Source organism: Musa acuminata, chromosome BXJ1-1, assembly GCF_036884655.1.
Source record: "Musa acuminata AAA Group cultivar baxijiao chromosome BXJ1-1, Cavendish_Baxijiao_AAA, whole genome shotgun sequence".
NCBI lineage: Eukaryota > Viridiplantae > Streptophyta > Magnoliopsida > Zingiberales > Musaceae > Musa > Musa acuminata.
Window position 1 is genome coordinate 12,600,534 of NC_088327.1, and position 18,947 is coordinate 12,619,480.

Here is an 18,947-nt window from a genome sequence, read left to right on the forward strand (position 1 = left end):
TATAGAAATATACTATATCAAATTTAATGCATTTTGTTGATCCAATAGATTGATGTTAAACTTATGTCACCATATTAATCCAACTCAAACAAATCCAAGTCAAGCAAGATAACTTAATTTCATAGGGAATTCGATTGAGCTGATCAAGCTAACTTGCATCTTAGATTTGGATAAGCATGCAATCCTAATTGGCAATGTTTAGGTATTAAATTGAAGAGTCCATGACTATAAAATGCATAGTTGAGGTAAATCAAGTTTATCTTATGCATTAACAATATGAATGAAAGAAATAATAATGACAGGGACTGTCACACAACCCTCTTCAAATCTAACATATTAGTATCACAGCATTCATCATCAAGCATGTTGGTTGGCAACTAAAATAATGGCTACAGGCTAAGATGGCAACATAATACATACAAAAGAAGAGTTCATCACAGGGATTATTTTTCTAGGGCTTCCACACAAGGATAGCTTTTTCATAGCTGTGATATGCGGGCCCTCACTTCATGCAGGACCTCACACAGCTCAGGCCAATGCATGCTTGCCCTTTGTCCCACTGGCCATCTTCTAGGGTTTCATTTCTTTATGCTGGGGTTAGGTTGGATCACATCACAACTTGGCATTGATAGCAGCAGCAAGTTGAAGTTATTCCTGCTTGGATACCCCTAAAAAAATGGCTACTTGTTTGGACTCAGCATGAGAGTGTGATAACTGTATTCTCTGAGAGGCCAGGAAGATGATGGAGATGTGGCCTTGTAACTCTTGGACGGGGCATCAGGCTTAGATCATGCTGCATCAATAGTTGGTGAAGCTTGTGCTTTCCAACAGCTTCAGAAGAATGTATCTGGAAGAACCATTTGTCCAGCAGCATCACAGGTATGAATTCCTCTATCATCGTCTTCTGTTTGTTTACCTGTGTCTATGACATGCAATTAAGTATGATATCTCTGCAATGCACGCTTGAACTGCTGCAGACAAGAAGAATCTGTTTGCAATAATCTTAGCTTCGACAAGCGCTAATGGACATGGCTCGTCTAACCTAATCACGAATAGGACAGTAGTGCAGTTGATTGCATTGTAATGTATGTTATCTATCATGCAAGAATGCAGTTGTCTCGATGCATTAATTGTGATGAACTGATGATGTCTGCACTGAGAAGTCGACGTTTTCGCACTCATTTCTCTTCTTTCTTCCATGGAGTGAACCCCAGGATTACCAGTAAGTTTTGAGTCAAAATATTTCGTGGTTTAAGAGTAAGATCGATCAAGTCGTTCTCATCTTTGCTTTCATTGTTGGTGGTCTGCAGTCTATCGTACATATAGTCGAAGAAAATGATTGCAAGAATAGTTAAGCCAATCTTGTGGGTCAACGTAACACCGTTCCAACACATCGAGGGGAAAAAGAAGCATATCCAGAATTGGATATGGGAATACTATATGCACACCTTACGAATCAAACTCAAGCTCTGATGTCATGCTCAGAGAATCGCATCAGCAAGAGACTAATCCTTAATCTACAGAGCTTTTCCTAACACCCTCGACACCAAGAGATCTAAACAGCTGCACTTACCAAGATGATGTCCGGGCACAGAGAAAGGGGACGAAGAGGAGATGAGTCCGACTTATTCCTCAAAAGCATTGCACCCTCGAGTCTCCTCTCACTAGAAAGAATGCCCGAGTGAAGGCAGAGAACAAGTCTCTTAGACTGGTCTGCTCCAAACAGTCAAAAAGGAAACGGTATATATGTGCATGGAGCAGTGCTGTGAGTTGAGATGAAAGCATGAGCAGCGTGATTCGAACGTCTCATGCTGTCATGCAGCTGAGTTTAGGGTTTACAAAAGGGTTTCCGCATATGACTGCTGTATATTCTGTGCGTTGGAGACGTCGAATTCCTTTTATCTTCATCATGTGACAAGATAGTTATTCCCCCTTGCATTGTCGTTGCCCGAATGCACTGCAGCAGTAGGAAGGCCACGAATCTACAGGAACAGAGGGTTCTCCTCGAGGAACACATGGATTCCCTGGTGCCTCCATTTCTGGAGAATAAAGGAACCCGAGGGCGGTGGCTTCATTCTCCTCACGGCTGACGCCGGAACCCTTGAGATGGGCAATCAAGGGAGAGGGGGAGGTCTGCAAGATACCTCCTCTCTTTACATTTTCTGCAAGTCTTATAGATACCTTGTCCACTATAACAAGGGAGAGGAGGAGTTCCATCTCGGGCTTCACTTGGGTAATCTATATATCATTCTATTAATTCCTATTAAGCCTTGGATTAGGTCTCATATTCATCATTTCTTCCATATCTTGTTTGTCCTCTCTCTCTCTCTCTCTCTCTCTCTCTCTCTCTCTCTCTCTCTCTCAGCCTCACATCTAAGCAGTACTCTCTTCAACACCTAAAAGTACAAGAAAATTAAGATAGAACTGTTGACACCAAACGACATGTATAATGGAGGAGGAGAGAAGAAACACTTCAAATTGAGAATTTTTATGCTTTTATAAGAATTTTTATTTTTTAGTGCTTCTATTATTTTCCTAATGATTTGTTAAAGTCTACAGTTCTCTAAAAAATTTCCAACTACATTTAGAAAAGACAAACACAGATATATTTAATGTACAAGAGATGCAACCCAAAGCTTCACCTCTTTGATCTTGCACAAAAAAATAAGACCAAAAAAAAAAAAAGAAGAAAATTCTGATGATATTTATAATTGTTATTCTTCTTTATTTTTGAAAAAGGTTATTCCATAAAAAGTGATTTTGCAAAGAAATTTGCCTTTTTGTTTTTGCAAAGAAATTTGCCCATATATAAAACTGTCTTTATATTAATTAGTCGTCATTCACATACATAGCTTGAAATTGCATGCAGAATCTGTAATGAGACTACCAGCATCGAGAATGTGATGGATATGCACATATAGTCTTGTCCGCTATAAATCTGTGACAGTCGCATCTAATACTTACGAAGAGATGATTTCATTACACCGATCGAAGCAGTGAGATCGGCTTATTATTTTGGCACAATAATGAATATAATGAAATGAACACAGACATCCTTTTGCTTGTGTCGATCCGACCCTCGTTAATCCGTTTCCTTCACGGTGTATGCGTCGGATGTTATCGTCCTCGGCAAGCCAAGACCAGGGAAGAGACGCTGTTCTCGATCAAACACAGCAACAAGCACCGTAAGCTTTCACAGGCGGAGCACGCAGTAAAGCTACCAAAGATTAGAGCATGGAGGATCATCCCACCTTGAGCCTGATCTGGGCGCGGGTCTTGCACCGTTGTTTGGGCCGGCGGGGCGGCTTCGACCCGGTCAGCCTCACGAAGTCTTCCTCGATCTCCTTCTGGCTGAGGGAGACTCTCAGCTCCGCCTCCTCCTCCTCCTCTGCCTCCTCCTCCTCCTCCTCCTCGTGTCTGCTGTCCCTGCTCCTCGGCCGGAGAACTCGCTCGGTGGGAGGCCTCTGCGGGAGTTTCCTCGAACACTTCTTCGGCCTCTTCTCTTCCTCGTCGGTCTCCTCTTCGCTGGGAGAGCATCGCTTGACGTGGCGTCTCCGGAGTGATGGAGGAGGAGGAGGAGGAGGAGGTGAAAGAGAAGGGACGTCGCCCATGGCGCTGGAGTTCGAAGGCTGGTGATCCACCGACGGGATCATCATCTCGTGTTCTCGGTGTCAGGACGTGGGGAGACATGAGAGCAAGAAGAAGACGAACCCAAATAGAGTTCGATGGATTCACCGAATTCAATCTATCCAAGGATTGAACAGATGCGATGTATGTGGTGCGGATTCGGGAACCTGGAAAGCTTCCTTAACGGGGTCGATCTCTTCGTACATTCTTTGTACCCACCTTCCTACCCGCGCTGTCTTTGGCGGAAGCACGGGGACCTTATCTGCCTCCACTGATCGAGAAGCACGTATGAAACGTTGTCGTGTTTCCTGGTTTCTTCGCTTCTCCCGCGCGCTCTCCTTTTGGGTTCCGGTGCCCTTCCTCCGCCCATTGCATCCTCATTTGAGCGAAAAGATTCACTGATCGATCGATTCGTATTCGCCCCGAGGAGAGATCCGGTCGTTTTCTGTGAGGATTTTGGTGTTCGATCTGTAGGAGAATAGGGAAGGGAATTAGGGTTTCTGTCCGGACGGTTTGGAAATTAGGGGAGAAGAGCGGGCGATGGCGAAAGAAAGATCGGACGGAAGGCCCTTCGGCGATCGCCGGCCGTCGAGATCTCCACGAGGCGCCGTGTCTCAAGACCCGAGATCAAATCGGCCGCACCGACCCAAAGCTCGCTTCAGGTAGGCCTTCGATTCTTTCTCTTCCCAATGGTCTCTTGTTATATTTTGGATTAGGGTTTCGTTCTTCTCCCACTGCAAATGCAACATAAATAGTGCGGTCTTGGACAGGTATGAAGAGAACGTAGATAGAATCATGAGAGTACAAAAAGCTGAATTCTTGCACAAACACACCTTTTGCATTCAAAGCTAGTAGGAAATGTGTTCTTCTTTAAGAAGAAGAAGAACAAATATATATATTATTTCAAACTCCTATTACAACGGTGGCATCCTCTGTCCAAATCTGGTTACATTTGGATCTTTTGACAAAGGAAGCAAAGTCATTGAACACACCGATTTGACTTCTCTAAATACATGTCTTCTTCAACTCACAACAAAGTTAGTAGAACAAAAATCTTACGAAGAGAGTTGAGGAGGAACGGAAGGGGGGTTAACCCCTCCTTGTTCAAAACCATTATAATCCATTTGACATCAGATTCGATAAGTAGTTTATTTACACCGAGATGGAAGTATTTTACTAAGATATAGCTTTCGGAATGCAATTGAAGACGATGTTTTGGCTTCTTAGCTACCAAACTTGATTGTCTTTCACAATTGGAATTGGAATTGAAATTGGAATCCTTTTGTTTACCTTCTTATTTGATGTTTGATAGGTATGAATTGACCTCTTGCATCAACAAAACATATCGAGTTGTGTCCATAAGTGCACTTCCTTTGATTGTAGGTTTAAGTATCAACTCAGAGTTGGTACTTTTGAATGTCATGTATGGTCTCTTTGTTTCTATTTTTCTCATATGGTATCGTTATGATCCTATAAATATCTCTCATCATCACCTATCTCTGTAGCCTCTATCATACCACGAGGCATCGCCATTGTGTCATGCCAATCGTTGAGCCCTCCTCATGCATCATCATTATCGACCTTAACAAAGGGGAAGGTGGCGGCCATAGTGGGGCTTCTCAGTCGTAGTGTAAACAACGGAGGAGAGTTGTACTCCGCCAACCTAAGTGATGTGGTGAGTAGGCTGTTATTCTCATCGTCACCAACCTCTCTTGATGTGCTTTGCTCCCATGAACAAGTGGCAACGAGGGGCAGAACCATGTAATAGAAATAGGGTGAAAGTGATAGACGAAAGCGATGGAAAGCGACTGAGCGAACGTCAATGCATGGGCGTTCGATGCCTAGTGTGTGGAGATCGAGAGTGAGCAAACGACGATGGAGCCCATGAAGAAGAAGAAGCATGTCACCATCCACCTTGGTCAGTTCATAGCCAATTGGGTGGAGGCATGCATGTCAAGACGATGGGGCCTTGCGACGGGGTGGATGCAGTCATGGCAAGATAAAAGATGAAAATAGAAGATATTAGACACCACATGGGAAAGATGAAAAAGACTAATTGGTGTTTTGTCTCTCATAAATTATTTAAAATTCATATTTGGTGTTTTATCTCTCATTTTCCTTAAACAGTATAACAATATTATTGCAATAAGGTTAAATTTAATAGGAGAGACTAATTGCTGACTGAACAAACTGCACCATGAAAGGGATCTATCTATTCACGACCTGCCTCTTGAGATGGGAGAAGCTTTAGATTAATCCACTGCTGGTGGTGTTGGATCAGATCGGATGGTAGTCAAACTCTGGAGGCTTCTTGGGCACGCATGGCCTAGTGCAGTGTCTGACCTTGGAAAAGTCAAACTTGGGTAGAAAGCGTTTCGACTTGATGTTTTAGACTGATAACAGTATGTTTTTCTTTTGTCGGCTTCTCTGACCTGTGTTGACTTTAGCCGATTGGGCTAGAGTTGCAGTGGATCCCATTCCCTAAACATTGGAGCAAATATAGATTCCAGCAGTTACAATACAAACTTCAAAGATCAAAAGCAATTGCGAGTAAATAGATGCTCCCTACCGAGTAAAGGTGTAAAAGACTAAACCAAGGTGGATATTATATACTTTCTCAAGATGAGGAATAGAAGGCAAGACAGGCAGGAGATGGTGGTGCAGCATATGAAATAAATATCCTCCCCTGATAACATAAACATTTTTCACGCACAGAGAGAGAGCATCAACATTCCACTCGCACACGAAAGAAAAAAGGGCATTTGTCTGAATTATTCTTCTCAGGTGTCGGCATTCTACAATGCTTGGAAAGCCTGATTTGACCAATGTAATGCATAAACAAACCCCATCCTAGGTAAAGAATGTCATCTGCATCACAAAAGGCAAAACAATGTATGGAGCAGTTACCACACGCCTGCGGAAGCGTGCTGACTGTGGCATATGCAAGGATATACAACATGTTTGTCAATCTACGACCGAGAAAGAAAGAAAGTTCAAAACATGCTTTCAAGCTCGAGATGCCTATGCTCGATGAAAATGTAAGCCAAAATAATCACATGTTTCTGGGATACAGAAAGCCTTTTTTATTACTCCATGAGCTACTTTGTGTACCTGCAATGGTCAGATAATTGAATTTATCCGACACGACCAAAGCCGCTGGTTTGAATGCTACTTGAATTCGTTTCAAATGAATGATTACAATCTCTTTCCTTGATGCCTCTTCTCCCTTTTGTAAATCCAATCTGACTAGTGGATGCTTTGCTGACTTATTTTGTGTGCTTCTGGTCAGGTCGGAATAATTTGCAGCAGACGTCGATGAATCATCTCATAACTTGTAAATGTAATAACAGCAGCAGGGGTAGTTCTGAGCAAGTTTGTGACATAGCCACGGTAAAAGCCAGGAATGCCTTCTTTCTGGTACACCTTTCTAATGCAATCCATTACACCAACATATTTATTAGTATTATTGTGTGCATGGCCTTGTTCTTGCAGCCTTGCCCGTATGACCTGGGAAAATTGCAGGATTGAGATAGACAGAGAGAGAGAAAGAAGTTTAAAAAGATTAATTTATTTTTTCCCTATTTTGCTATAATATATGACTATGAAAACACAAAAAATAACAAAAAAGTCCTAGCCTCTTTGTTCTGAGATGAATCAATCCTAACAAATTTAAAAAATATGCTTTATGACTTAAAGTGTCTGGTGAGAACCATCAGTTGAATTGAAGCACAGAAGCATATAAGCCTGCCCTAAGTATACAATACAGAATAAGAATTAAAGACTCAAATTGTAGAACAGGTGAACTAACTGCCTACCTCATGCGGATATGTCAATGTGGAAGCAATTATTTTAGATAATGAAGAAGCAGTAGCTACATTTCCTGGATTAAGCTTATCCACTGTAGTATTATCTGCATACATATGTAGAAATCATTCAGTTGAATGTGGAGATAACTTGTCAGATTGTAGCTCCATAGAGTTTCATATTACCTCGTCTTGCCAAGTAAGACTTTATCTGTTCATATGCTGGAAACTGGATAGCAACATGGCTAACCCCTGCTAAAGAAGGAAGAAGGCCACTACGTACCGAGTAATATGGCACATATAAACATACAAAGATAAGATGCTACAAGGTTGAGAAGTAATATTAGTATATTGTATTGCCTATGCATAATAAAGAATGCTGACCTGTATAGACCACGCCTGCCCTCTTCAAGTGCAATCCTTCTTAAAGCAGATAGCATGCTCTTATATGGCACCACTTCTGGTCTCATTCCTTGAGTCTACAGAAAATGTGAACAAGACAGGCAAACCATGGCCAACGTAATTATACTTTGTTTGCAACAATGGCAAAGTAAAATAAACTGAAACGTAAAAAAAAAATGGACAAAGGGACAAATGATGTAACCACTTATGGCAAAATTGAAAAAAGTTAATAAATTCAAACCATTTCATCGTAGGCAAACAAGTAAATGTGGTTGAATGCTTGATCTATTCTACTGCTATATTATTTGTCTCAATTGAATGCTTTCAAAATATTATAGGAACCTACTAAAGCTTTACATCAAGTAGACCAGCGACTTCAAAAGGGGTTATTATGGACAGCAGTTTTCATTGATGGAATATCATATGTTTAAGAATTCCAACATGGATACCATAATTTTACATACTTGAAGTCTAGTTTTAACAACCCATAATGGATTGGTCGTAATAGCTGTTGCAGCTCCCGCACCTGAGGCAGCAAGCATATTTGCGCCGAATGGTAGCTCATTACTCTTATCCACTGCACATGCACAAATAGACAAGCAAAATCAGGTTTAACAACTTGTCATTGACCAAAAAGAAAAGAAAGATTTATTGAGATTTTATACAACCAGCATGAAGAGGAACCACCAAATGTGTTTCAAAACTCATTAAAATAAATGATGACAAAACAATTCTTAAGGAAATTCTGGGGCAAAAGAAGACAAACCATGAAGTAGGCTTTTCAGCTGATTATAAACTGTAAAATACACCTGCAAATATGGTTGTCCATTGAATTAGCTATATACTTGTTCAGATTAGCATGTGCAAGTATACAAGAACATGATAGGTAACTTGTAGGATATGAATAACTCTAGGTATTTGTCCTTTTCAGCTTAGCTTCTTGGATTGAACTAAAATTGTCATAAAGATTGAACTGATATTGGGTCTTGATTGTCAAAAGTTAAACCAACAATAGGTATTGATGACAAAAAATGGTAAGCTTGATGCACACGATTCCTACCAGTACAAGATCTGTGTTGGATTGACATATCCAACCCTACTCCCTGCAGAAAGAGATTGTTTTTTTTTTATGATTCAAAATCTAATTACTCGGATCTCAAAGTAGCAACCTTACGGTGATACCAAACTCATAATAAATACCATCCATTACCAGTGCAAAAAAGATAGACCTAAAACTTGTCTTTAATGCAAGCCCACAGTGACAATAACTCACTAGAAACTCCCAACGCCCTAAGACTAGTTATTACTCCATATATTCTTTAGTCTTTACCACCACAATATAACTTTTTGGGTACCCCTTCTTTTCTACAATTCAACATATTAAATCTTTAGCAACTCCATCATAGATATTTTTGAAATAAATAGAAATCATATTCAAGTCCTCCTCCTCTCTATATTCTTCTCCATTAGTTGCCTCAATAGATACCTATCTTATATGACAGTATGTCAGTATTTTAGACAAGGCTAGCATGACCTTCAAGTGTACATATCTCAATCATCAGTCAATCACCATCTCTTAAATTTTCAAAATATGACTCACTAGTTTAACTTTCCTATAAATTAAAGCAACATCTAGCATAGAGCCCAAGCCTATCCCTTGGCACGGGTGACATGTATACATGAGGTGGATCATGTTAGTTACAAAGAATCTCATCCTTTATCTTGTAAGCACACTAAAATAATCATGCCATTTTACTCCTCGTAAAGCAAACATGAATTATGGCATTATCTAACACCCAATTGAGGAAACATGAATTGTCATACTACTCCAGGCTCCATAAAGCATTTTATATATTGGTACTAAGAAGCTTCTCCGATCATTATGCATTCTTTTAGTGTATAAATTAAACTACCCCGAGCCTCAATGTAAAAGCCATCCTGACCTACAGTCATGCCTATTTTCATCATCTTCAAATCTTCCGTTCCTCATGTGTCTAAATTTCAATCTTATCACTATTTTCTGTTTCCCATGTCAAGTTATACAAAAGGTCCTCTCAAGAAATTCTCCATCTTCTGTTAATCTCAATGTTATTAGTTAAGCATCATTCTTTACACATCTACTACTACCATGCTTTATTCTTTATTTGTTTAGCATCGTTCTTTATTCTTCCTTTTCCTGATTATACCATGCTTATAGATTTCTTTTTTTCCCACCTTTGATCACTAATATGTAGATCTTTTTCAACATCTTGTCAACACACTAAATATACATATCCTAGAATTATTCTCACATATAGTATAAACTATAAAGTGAAATCAAGTAAAAGTTAGAAAACCTAGTTATTAAAATGTACCAATATAAATAAATTATTCAGCCGGGATCTCCCTCTAAAGCCAAACTCTCAATTTCAATATTAAAGAGCTTAGACAATTTCACCTTTTACCAATAAACTAATATACAGAATTTTAAACATCAGGATGGTTTATTTTCCGGTTGTTAAATATATCATATTGCTTAGATAATTTAATCTTTATCCACCAAACCTACCATAGTTTTCTTATCAATCTTTTAATTGTATATATTTCAACAGTTTCTTTTCATTTTTAGCATATAACATTTGTTATCACTTACATGATTAAAAAATAAAGATACATATCAGCGATTTAAAAAGGCGCTCGGGCACTCGCCTAGGCGCTCGGGCGAGGCGAGACGAGGCCCGAGCGCCTCGCTAATCTCCCAGGCGACGCGCTTCAAACAGGCGCCGCTTGGGCGCTCGCCCGAGCCCAGGCGCTGGGCGCTTCGGGTGAGCGCCTGGGTTAACCAAGGTGACCGAACCAGGATTTTAGGTCTGGTTCGGTCCTGGTTCGGTCTATGATGGTTAGTTGGTTCAATCGAACCAACTAAAACTGATATAAGTGACAAACGAACCCTAACCCTCGCCGCTGCCGATCCAGATCCCGATCCCGTTGCTCGCCGCTGTCGCCGCTCGCAAACGCTGCCGTTGTCGCTGCTCGCGCCTCTCGCTGCTCATCGCTCCCGCTCCTGCTCCCGCTACTCACAAACGCTGCCGTCGTCGCCGCTCGGGCCTCCCGTTGCTCGCCGCTCCTGCTGCCGCTGCTCGCAAACGCTGCCGCTGTCGTCGTTCGCGCCTCCCGCTGCTCGCCACTGCCACTCGCCGCTTCCTCTTTTCTCAGTCCGCAGGCTCAGCACCCCTTTACACTTCCTTTTAACAGTATACGTATACTGTATACTGTTAAATGTTAATATTATTAAGTTTATTTGAAATGATTAATTTTTAATATTATTAATAGATTAATAATATATTATTTTAATTTTAATATTATTAATTTTTATTTAATTATATTATATTTTTTATATATTTTTATATTATTTTATTAATTATATTATATATTTTTATATTTTAGCATCTCGTTTCGCTCGAGCGAGCGCCTCGGGCGTTTCTGGACCTTGGCGCCTTTTGGCGCCTAGCGCTTTTTAAATCACTGATACATATAATATGAAATCTAACATTATATAGCTACAACATGATTAGAAATGTTGTTTTCACTTTTTATTTTTTATTTTCAGCTTATTATAATGTTTAAATTTTTTACAAATTTAAACTATTTTCTTGGCTCAATTTGTTCCTACCAATCCAATTCAACCAATCCCGCCAATCTCCATCATATAACCTAGCTGATGTCGGCACTGATTCTGAAAACTATATTTGAAACTAAATAGTATTTGTATTAAGTTTATTTAGTGTAAGCTAATAATCAAGTTTCTAATAAACCAAGCTTCCTCCGGTGGTTTTCCCGTAGTGTAGGGCATAAAGTTTTATTAAATGCAATATGAACCAGTTAACATAAATTGTGGCCCTTGCTTGGTGTGCGCCCTTTTCTGACTCCTTGATTGACATGTTTTTGTGAATTTTCATTTTTTTTCTACATTCTAGCCTTTAACAAAGATCAATTTTAACATTACGTTCAAGTATTTTGATAATGGGACAACAAATCCTAAATTTCCAAAGGTCATGATGATTCAGGCCAGGATCTTGATAACACTTCAACTAGTAAACTCAGGGCCCTGATAGCAAACACGTTATGGATTCTTTGGAATAATTGAAATAGCTGCATATTCTGCAGCCATCATGCCCAGTCTATATTATCATGGTGCAAAAATGTTGCTTTTTCTGATGTGCATTGTTCCTTCATAAGTCAAAGGGATTCATTCTTAGACATGTGGACTTAGATTCTAAGAATCATCTAACACAGGTTCAACTTATTTTAGATTGTGATGGTTCTCTCAATTCTAACTGGCAGATTGCAGGAGTTAGTTTCATTTTCAAGAACTCACGAGTTTATCCAATAACTGCAGGGTACTGCTCTCATACTGTTGCTGGCAATCCAATAGCTGCAGGAATGTTGGACATTTTGCAATGGCATAAAGCAGGCTTTCAGGAGGGATTTCATAATCTCTAGCTTCAACATAGGTATAATACCAGTGCTTCAAATCCTTTTCTGAGCTAAAAACCCTCCATGGTCTGTGAAAGGCATTTTGAAACATTGTGAATGCTATAGCCATATTTACTGGCAGTAAACAACTGTAGCCCACAAACTTGCTAATTTTGCTATATTACACATGTTTTATATGTTGGAGAGAGACTCTCTCCCAAGATCATGTAAACTCAATGTAACTTGACAGAAATGATTTCCATTGAATGAGTGCTCTTATTGAAAAATGTGTATATCTCTATATAAAGATAGTGGTAAATGATGCCCCAACCCCTGCAGGGTCTGGCCAAGGTTGACAACTTGACGTAGGTGATCCCACCTCACGAGTCTATATTTCGATTAAATATGTGACATGCATGTCAAAATCTAGCAACCTCACTGATGAACTGACACCAAACTCACTGGATATGTCTTCATTTTTCTTCAAATATTATGTTTAAGTGTCCAATTGCGCAGGATCAAGAAATAACAATTGTCCTTCATCCAATGTCAATCAAATATAGACTAATGAATCCAATAAAGCAATCACACCAAGCACTAAATGAACAAATTTACGCTTGAATTTCATGTAAAACTTCATACTATTTGTTCACAAATCCAATAAATTATATGATGATACAAGAAAATTAAAGCACTTTCGAACAACACGGCTAGTTAAAAGAAAGATGGCTGTGCAAATAAGTAAAAGGAAAGTTCTTACAGCCCAATTTGGAAGTAGTGCTGTAACAGTTGGAGTGAGACCACGATACAACCCACTTATGCCTTCATTCCTTAGTATCTGTTTTAAGCTTGAAACGATGATATTGCCTATATTATTTGGAAAAGAATAAACATCAAGTCTTTGACAATTCTAGTCTGGAAAAAATTAGATCTAAGACCTCATATACACATGATATGGATATAATTAGTATGAATAGAAGAACCTAATCGCTGTTTAAAAACTGAACTCCCGTATAAACTCACGAATAATAAAAACAGACTAGAAGTAATTATAATAAATCCACAAAGCTGTAAGGGCAAACAACAAAGCCATGAAAAAGACTATTTGGTTCAAGATAGAGGATGGATGTGATTGATATCTGCACAAACAATCAAACAGGAGCGGAATAAGTGAAATGTCACCTCAAAATAAGGGTGACTATGAATATCAATAGGCAGTTCAAAATGTGAAGAACTAGGTGGCAAATCTATTGACAGGTGGAGTTGATTATTCTCACTATTTCCTTCTTGTCTTGCTAATTCCATTTTTAATTTCAAAGTTTTATAAAATTCATGGTAGAATATAGCCAAGCACTATGGTGACAAGACCAAAAACATGAATCATTACCGAGAATAAACTTTTTTATCCATCAATTCAAATTTTGAAGAGGACAATGTAGTTTCAAGCGAGACTTCCCATTCCAACCAGAAAACAGCTCTAATGGGCTCATTGTATCTTACAATAAGGTGTGGAGATTTTGTCCAAATTTCAACTTGGTCTCAGCCTTTTTGGACAAATCAATTTTTAAAACCAAGGGTAAACTTTGCAAGATAAGCTAGTTCCATCCTTAACAATCCTTCATCGGACAGTCTGCTCAACATTTCTAGGGTTTACACTGGCAGCTCTCCTCAAAATTTTGTCATTGCCTATCCATTGACATTGGCATCAGAAATGAAGCCAAAGGAGACGATGGGAGAATTAGCTCGTCCAGAATAATTTTTCTTTAAAATTTTATATGCCGATCAATTTCCTGTGAGCTTGGATTTTTTCTTTTTTTTATATTACATTCCAGCAGCACATTTGGTCGGCACGCATGTATAACCACTCCAACAAAAGACAAACCCCCCACTCTCACCAATGCTTTTAAACCTTCAAATTATGATTTTATTTACCTCAACATATAATCTTTTAACCAAAAATTGTCTAAGTTATACATTCAAGTCAGTGTTTACAACGACGCTGTTTTCACATTAATCAAGGATCGTGTACTTTTAATTGTTTGCAAAAATCCTGATCTTATTTAGCTACTGAGCCAAAAATCTATTTAAATTCCTAGCATTTTACCATTGTTTAACAATATAGATTTTTAAAAGATATTAATATATATTTGCCTCCAACGAAGACTTTTAAGGTTTTAAAAATTATATAACACTCACCTTTACAGCCAACTAAAAAATAAAATAAAACGAAATAACCTCATTAAAGGTAGAATAAATAACCAACTCTTATGCCCCAAGGGCCACATAACACTCAAGCATAAAGTCAACAAAGAGAAAATGTGAATGAAAAGTTTTCTTTATTTGGTAATCGTGTTTATCACATAAAGAGATACTATCCTAATAATTTAAATACATTCCTGATCCACTATTGTGCCCATAATTGGACTCTTGATTAGACTTAGAAGAAAGCTCTAGAGACACCAAAATACATCTCCTAAAAATACTAAAGAAAATAAATTATAAAATCACTTTAAAATGAAAAGTACTAATCTACTCCTAAGGATCGTGTGAAGAATTTGGTTGGTCCTCTCCTTAGTTGACTCAACTAGAAGAGGGTTAGTAAAGTCTTTTTCCACTCCTATTCTCACTATGACTAGCATGTCCTTTTCTATCTTCAGTTGGATAGGCGGCCTCTTCCACTACTCCAGAGCTATGTCAGAATCCTTTGACCGGTCATCTCTCCTATCATGCTGGACTGTAACATGTACCTCAACAGACGAGGCTCCTTTGAGCTCAGTTTTGCTTGACGAAAATCATTAAAGGCTACACTAAGCTGTACAAAACCAACTCGTGCCTGGATAGACCCTTCTTTTAGCCTTTAAGATGACCAAGGACAGATTTGAGACTGATTAGGCCCTAGTCATGCCTAAGGTTGATATGGGCATGGTTCAAAGTCGGTTCAAAAGTTGATCCACATTGTTACATTATAAAAGGTTCCACGCTAACAAAAGTTTCCAAAATAACAAACTTCATTATCTCATAATCGAATGCAAGGAGAAATTTTCTGAAACATGAGTCATAATGATTTAATAACCATAGCAACCAAGCAACACCAGAATAGGGCTCATTGGCAACAACATAACTCAAAATGAATACTTGTATGACTCTCCAAAATTTTTGCCAAAAATAAGGATAAATCATTTTATCCCAAGCTAATTAAATCTTGAGCAAGTGCATAATCTCTGAAGCCTTAATTTGAATCTACCCTATGTCACGTGTGCTCTTGCATCAGATGAAGAAAAGGATCCAGAGAACACGAAATAACTTTCCTTGCATCATAACATCAATAAGCAGCCAAATGGTTCAGACTAAAAGTAACTATCAGGAAATCTTAATACTGGGTCCAGTGGAGACTCTGACCAACCAACCAGCTTCTGTATCCTATATGTATTAAAGTACACTACAAATACTCTCCTATTATTTTTTACGCAGCTGGAGATTCATCGTCTATAATGAAGGAAATAGCAATCATTTGATCCATGGTTCCTAGTTGCCCGCAAGGCGAGATCTGAGCACCTTGATTTAGGCTTGGGTTGACGATTTTAATCAGGCATGATCCAAGCACGCGCCTCAGACCATGTGATGAGCGGCTCAGGTGAGTGCCTGAACCCAATCAGGCCGATTCAAACCTGAACGGACCCAATCCATGTTGGATTAAGGCTGGTCTAACCAAATCAAGCCTGATCTAAAACAAAACACACAAAACCCTTGAAACCTAATCCTTGCGAGCAACACCATCAGCGGTGCTCATCTTTGTGCATGCAAGATGGCCAACGATGATCCCTCTCCCTACTCGTGCAACACAATTGACAATTGGAAGGCAGCCCTCCAATGGTGCATCCCATCTTGCTAGAGAAGGTACCTCCTATTTTCTCTCTCCCAACAATGCACCTCCCCCTCCTGCTGCCACACCACCCATGTTCTCCCTTGACAACGCCCTTCTCTCTCTTCTCCCAACAAAGCAGTCATGCCTCTTCTTCCCTTGGCATCACCCTCCTCAGCACTGACAACCCCCCTTTCCTGCCTCCTCCTTTGCTTCTTTCTCTCCCTAACAACCATCAGTCTTTATATTGGCAAGTGCCTCGCTTGGCTGGGCGAGTAGCACTTCAGACGTTTTGGAGCCTTGGTGCCTTTTAGCGCCTAACACCTTTTACAACACTGATCTGATCTAGACCACACATTCTCTTTCTAAGGAAATTGTTAATCAAACAAGCATGCAGAACATCTGTTTGATCCTATACAACCATAAGATGTTGTTCATTTACAAATTTCTTTCATTACATTCTCCTAAAATTTCAAACCTTTAAAGCCTATTTCTTGGTTCACTGTGTAACATACATTGTTTGCACGTGCAACTTAACTAAATTTTAGAAACCGCTAATTACATGTTCAACAGATCAACCAAACTAATCAAAACCTAAAGTCGGTTTTAGTTTTCCATCGGACGTTTTATGTGTGTTTCAACAGTATCAAAGTAGCAAACAAGAAATAACAAGGAATTCTGCAACTAGTCCAATTCTTGAACACTTCAAACTTTATGAACAGTCTCAGTTCATCTCCCTATATTGCCAAGCAAGTGATTAACTCTTAACTTTCGGTAGTTCTTGATGCTTGTAATGAGTTTTCATTTCAAACCCCACTTAGCAACATAAAACAATAGAAATGGAAAATTCGATGATTAGAAAGAAAAGCTCAAACATATACTGTCAAGACTAGCGCAAAGCCGAGGGTCATAAGGTAGGGGACGCGAGCGTACGGCGGGAAGAGGAGGGGGACATCTCAGGCAGGCCGTGGACCTGAAGCCGCGTCTTGATCACGTCCAACGGGCAGACGAAGGTCGCCGCGATCGCCCCTGCATCCACCGCCACCGCATCCCAACGGCCGCGTGCCGATCAAGAAAGCAAGAGAGAGAGTAGTGAGAGAGACAACAACGTCAAGAACCACGGCAAGAATCAAGAAATCGCAGGGACGACTTGCCTGCGGAGGCGCCGGCGAGAGCGTCGCAGAGGATCTCCCGGGCGGTCTTGCTGTCGGATCTCCCGGCCATCCCCTTCACCCCTTTCTCTTTCCTATTCCTTCCCCCCCCGCCGCTCTTTAAAGGGTTTATTCCGTCGATGAGGAAGCCCGACGCCACCCGGAGCCCCCCAACGCTACCTGCTGATCATTGGACATAAAGTGGGCCAACTATGGGTCCCACTAAAACTAACCAAAACTGGTTGAGAAAAGGTATGTTCGATGTTCAAAAGGGCGCCATAACGTTCTTACCCATCCGTCGTGGACATTCGCATTGATGTGATGCCATAAATAAATAAATAAATATTCATCATGATTAATAATATATTCTTTCTACATATTACTATTTACCTCCGTTCTCACTTTTAATTATCATTCCAAATAAAAATAAAGAATTTTCTGATATCTATTTTTCTTTAGATAAATTCTTTTACTACGAGCTTAATTTCTGTTTTCTGTAAAAAGATACCATCCAAATTTTAATCTCTCCAAATTGTGTTAAGTAAATAAAAAATTAAGAATATCCAAAACATACTCTATGATTTATTATAAGGTCTCTATTTAACAGTAAGCGTTTATATTTTGTAGGGTTAAATATGTTCAGCATAAATATAAACGAACCCTATTAATATGTTAATCTCATCGATTCTATCACAGCTATCATCGTGAAGGTCGAAGATATGACAATAAAAGACTGCAATGTCTTAATTCTTCTCCGTTGTGCTTATGATTTTTTTTCCATCATTGTTTATTCTAATGACTAAAGATATTTAAATTTGAATCACTAGCATACGTTATTAATCTATGATTTGATTTTTTCTTATGTCTATTTGTAAGTTAAAGAGTGTCATTTTGTAATTTTAGCATCCCACCTAACATTATATATTATTAGTATTACTTATTACAATAACAACAACCAAGTCTCAATTATTTAGAATTGATTATAAATCCTTTATCGTCATTAAGATTTATAAAACATTATATATTAGTAAAATTTAGAGTACTTAAATTTTTATTTGTATTCCCTATTAAAAATTGTTAAGTCTTTCCTTTACCTCTCCTCGTGTAAGTTCCAACTCATCTCTTTTTTTTAATGTATTCTTAAAAAAAAAAATTTATATTATCATCTTTAAAATTTTGTCACCTAGTACTATAAACTATTATCTTTTTCTTCTTCTATTTTTTACAGTAAATATCTAATACTATTAATATATATTGGTTCATCAAACTTTCTCCAAGAATAATTTTATAATTCTTACAAATAGTTTTATCGATCTTTCTAGTAAAATAAAAGTCTATTTGATTATAGTTATATTCATTTTTATAAATAATTAAACGTTCATCTATATTCTTAAAGTGAATATTTATAATATTATATTATATAAAATTATGTATAAAAAAATATATCATCATCTTTATTTTTTCCCCATAACCAATGCCCCAATACACCTCTTTATATTCACCGAAACTATATTTAAATTATATAGATTCCTTGAATGGCATAAATGACATTCAAATTATTTTATCTTTTCATAAATTCTAGAATTATAATTTTATCTCTAAATCTTTTTATATTTGTAGCATTAAATCCTTATCGGTAATAATTTT

At 38.6% G+C, this 18,947-nt stretch overlaps 1 protein-coding gene across 2 annotated transcripts; it reads right to left on the reverse strand.

Annotated features, from left to right (window-relative positions):
• Positions 1-6,475: 6,475 nt before the first annotated feature.
• Positions 6,476-17,428, reverse strand: LOC135674344 (nicotinamide adenine dinucleotide transporter 1, chloroplastic-like). 2 transcript variants are annotated; one of them, XM_065184115.1, is made up of 9 exons: positions 17,304-17,428; positions 17,083-17,178; positions 13,048-13,154; positions 8,599-8,641; positions 8,297-8,409; positions 7,815-7,909; positions 7,617-7,705; positions 7,443-7,537; positions 6,476-7,134 (listed from the first exon to the last, which is right to left on the reverse strand). In XM_065184115.1, exons 1-9 carry the CDS (start codon positions 17,371-17,373, stop codon positions 6,913-6,915), a joined length of 930 nt encoding a protein of 309 aa, XP_065040187.1. In that variant the 5' UTR covers positions 17,374-17,428; the 3' UTR covers positions 6,476-6,912. The 2 variants fall into 2 exon arrangements, with proteins under 2 accessions (XP_065040187.1, XP_065040194.1); XM_065184122.1 differs by lacking the exon at positions 8,599-8,641 and having other exon boundaries at positions 8,359-8,409.
• Positions 17,429-18,947: the final 1,519 nt, after the last annotated feature.

Excerpts from the sequence above, each read along its gene's own strand:
- LOC135674344 (XM_065184115.1), bottom strand. The coding sequence starts at position 17,373 with ATGGCCGGGAGATCCGACAGCAAGACCGCCCGGGAGATCCTCTGCGAC. Across the intron at positions 7,910-8,296 it reads TTGTTAAAACTAGACTTCAA|ACTCAAGGAATGAGACCAGA; the intron begins GTATGTAAAATT and ends CATTTTCTGTAG. Across the intron at positions 7,706-7,814 it reads GGCAGGCGTGGTCTATACAG|TGGCCTTCTTCCTTCTTTAG; the intron begins GTCAGCATTCTT and ends CTCGGTACGTAG.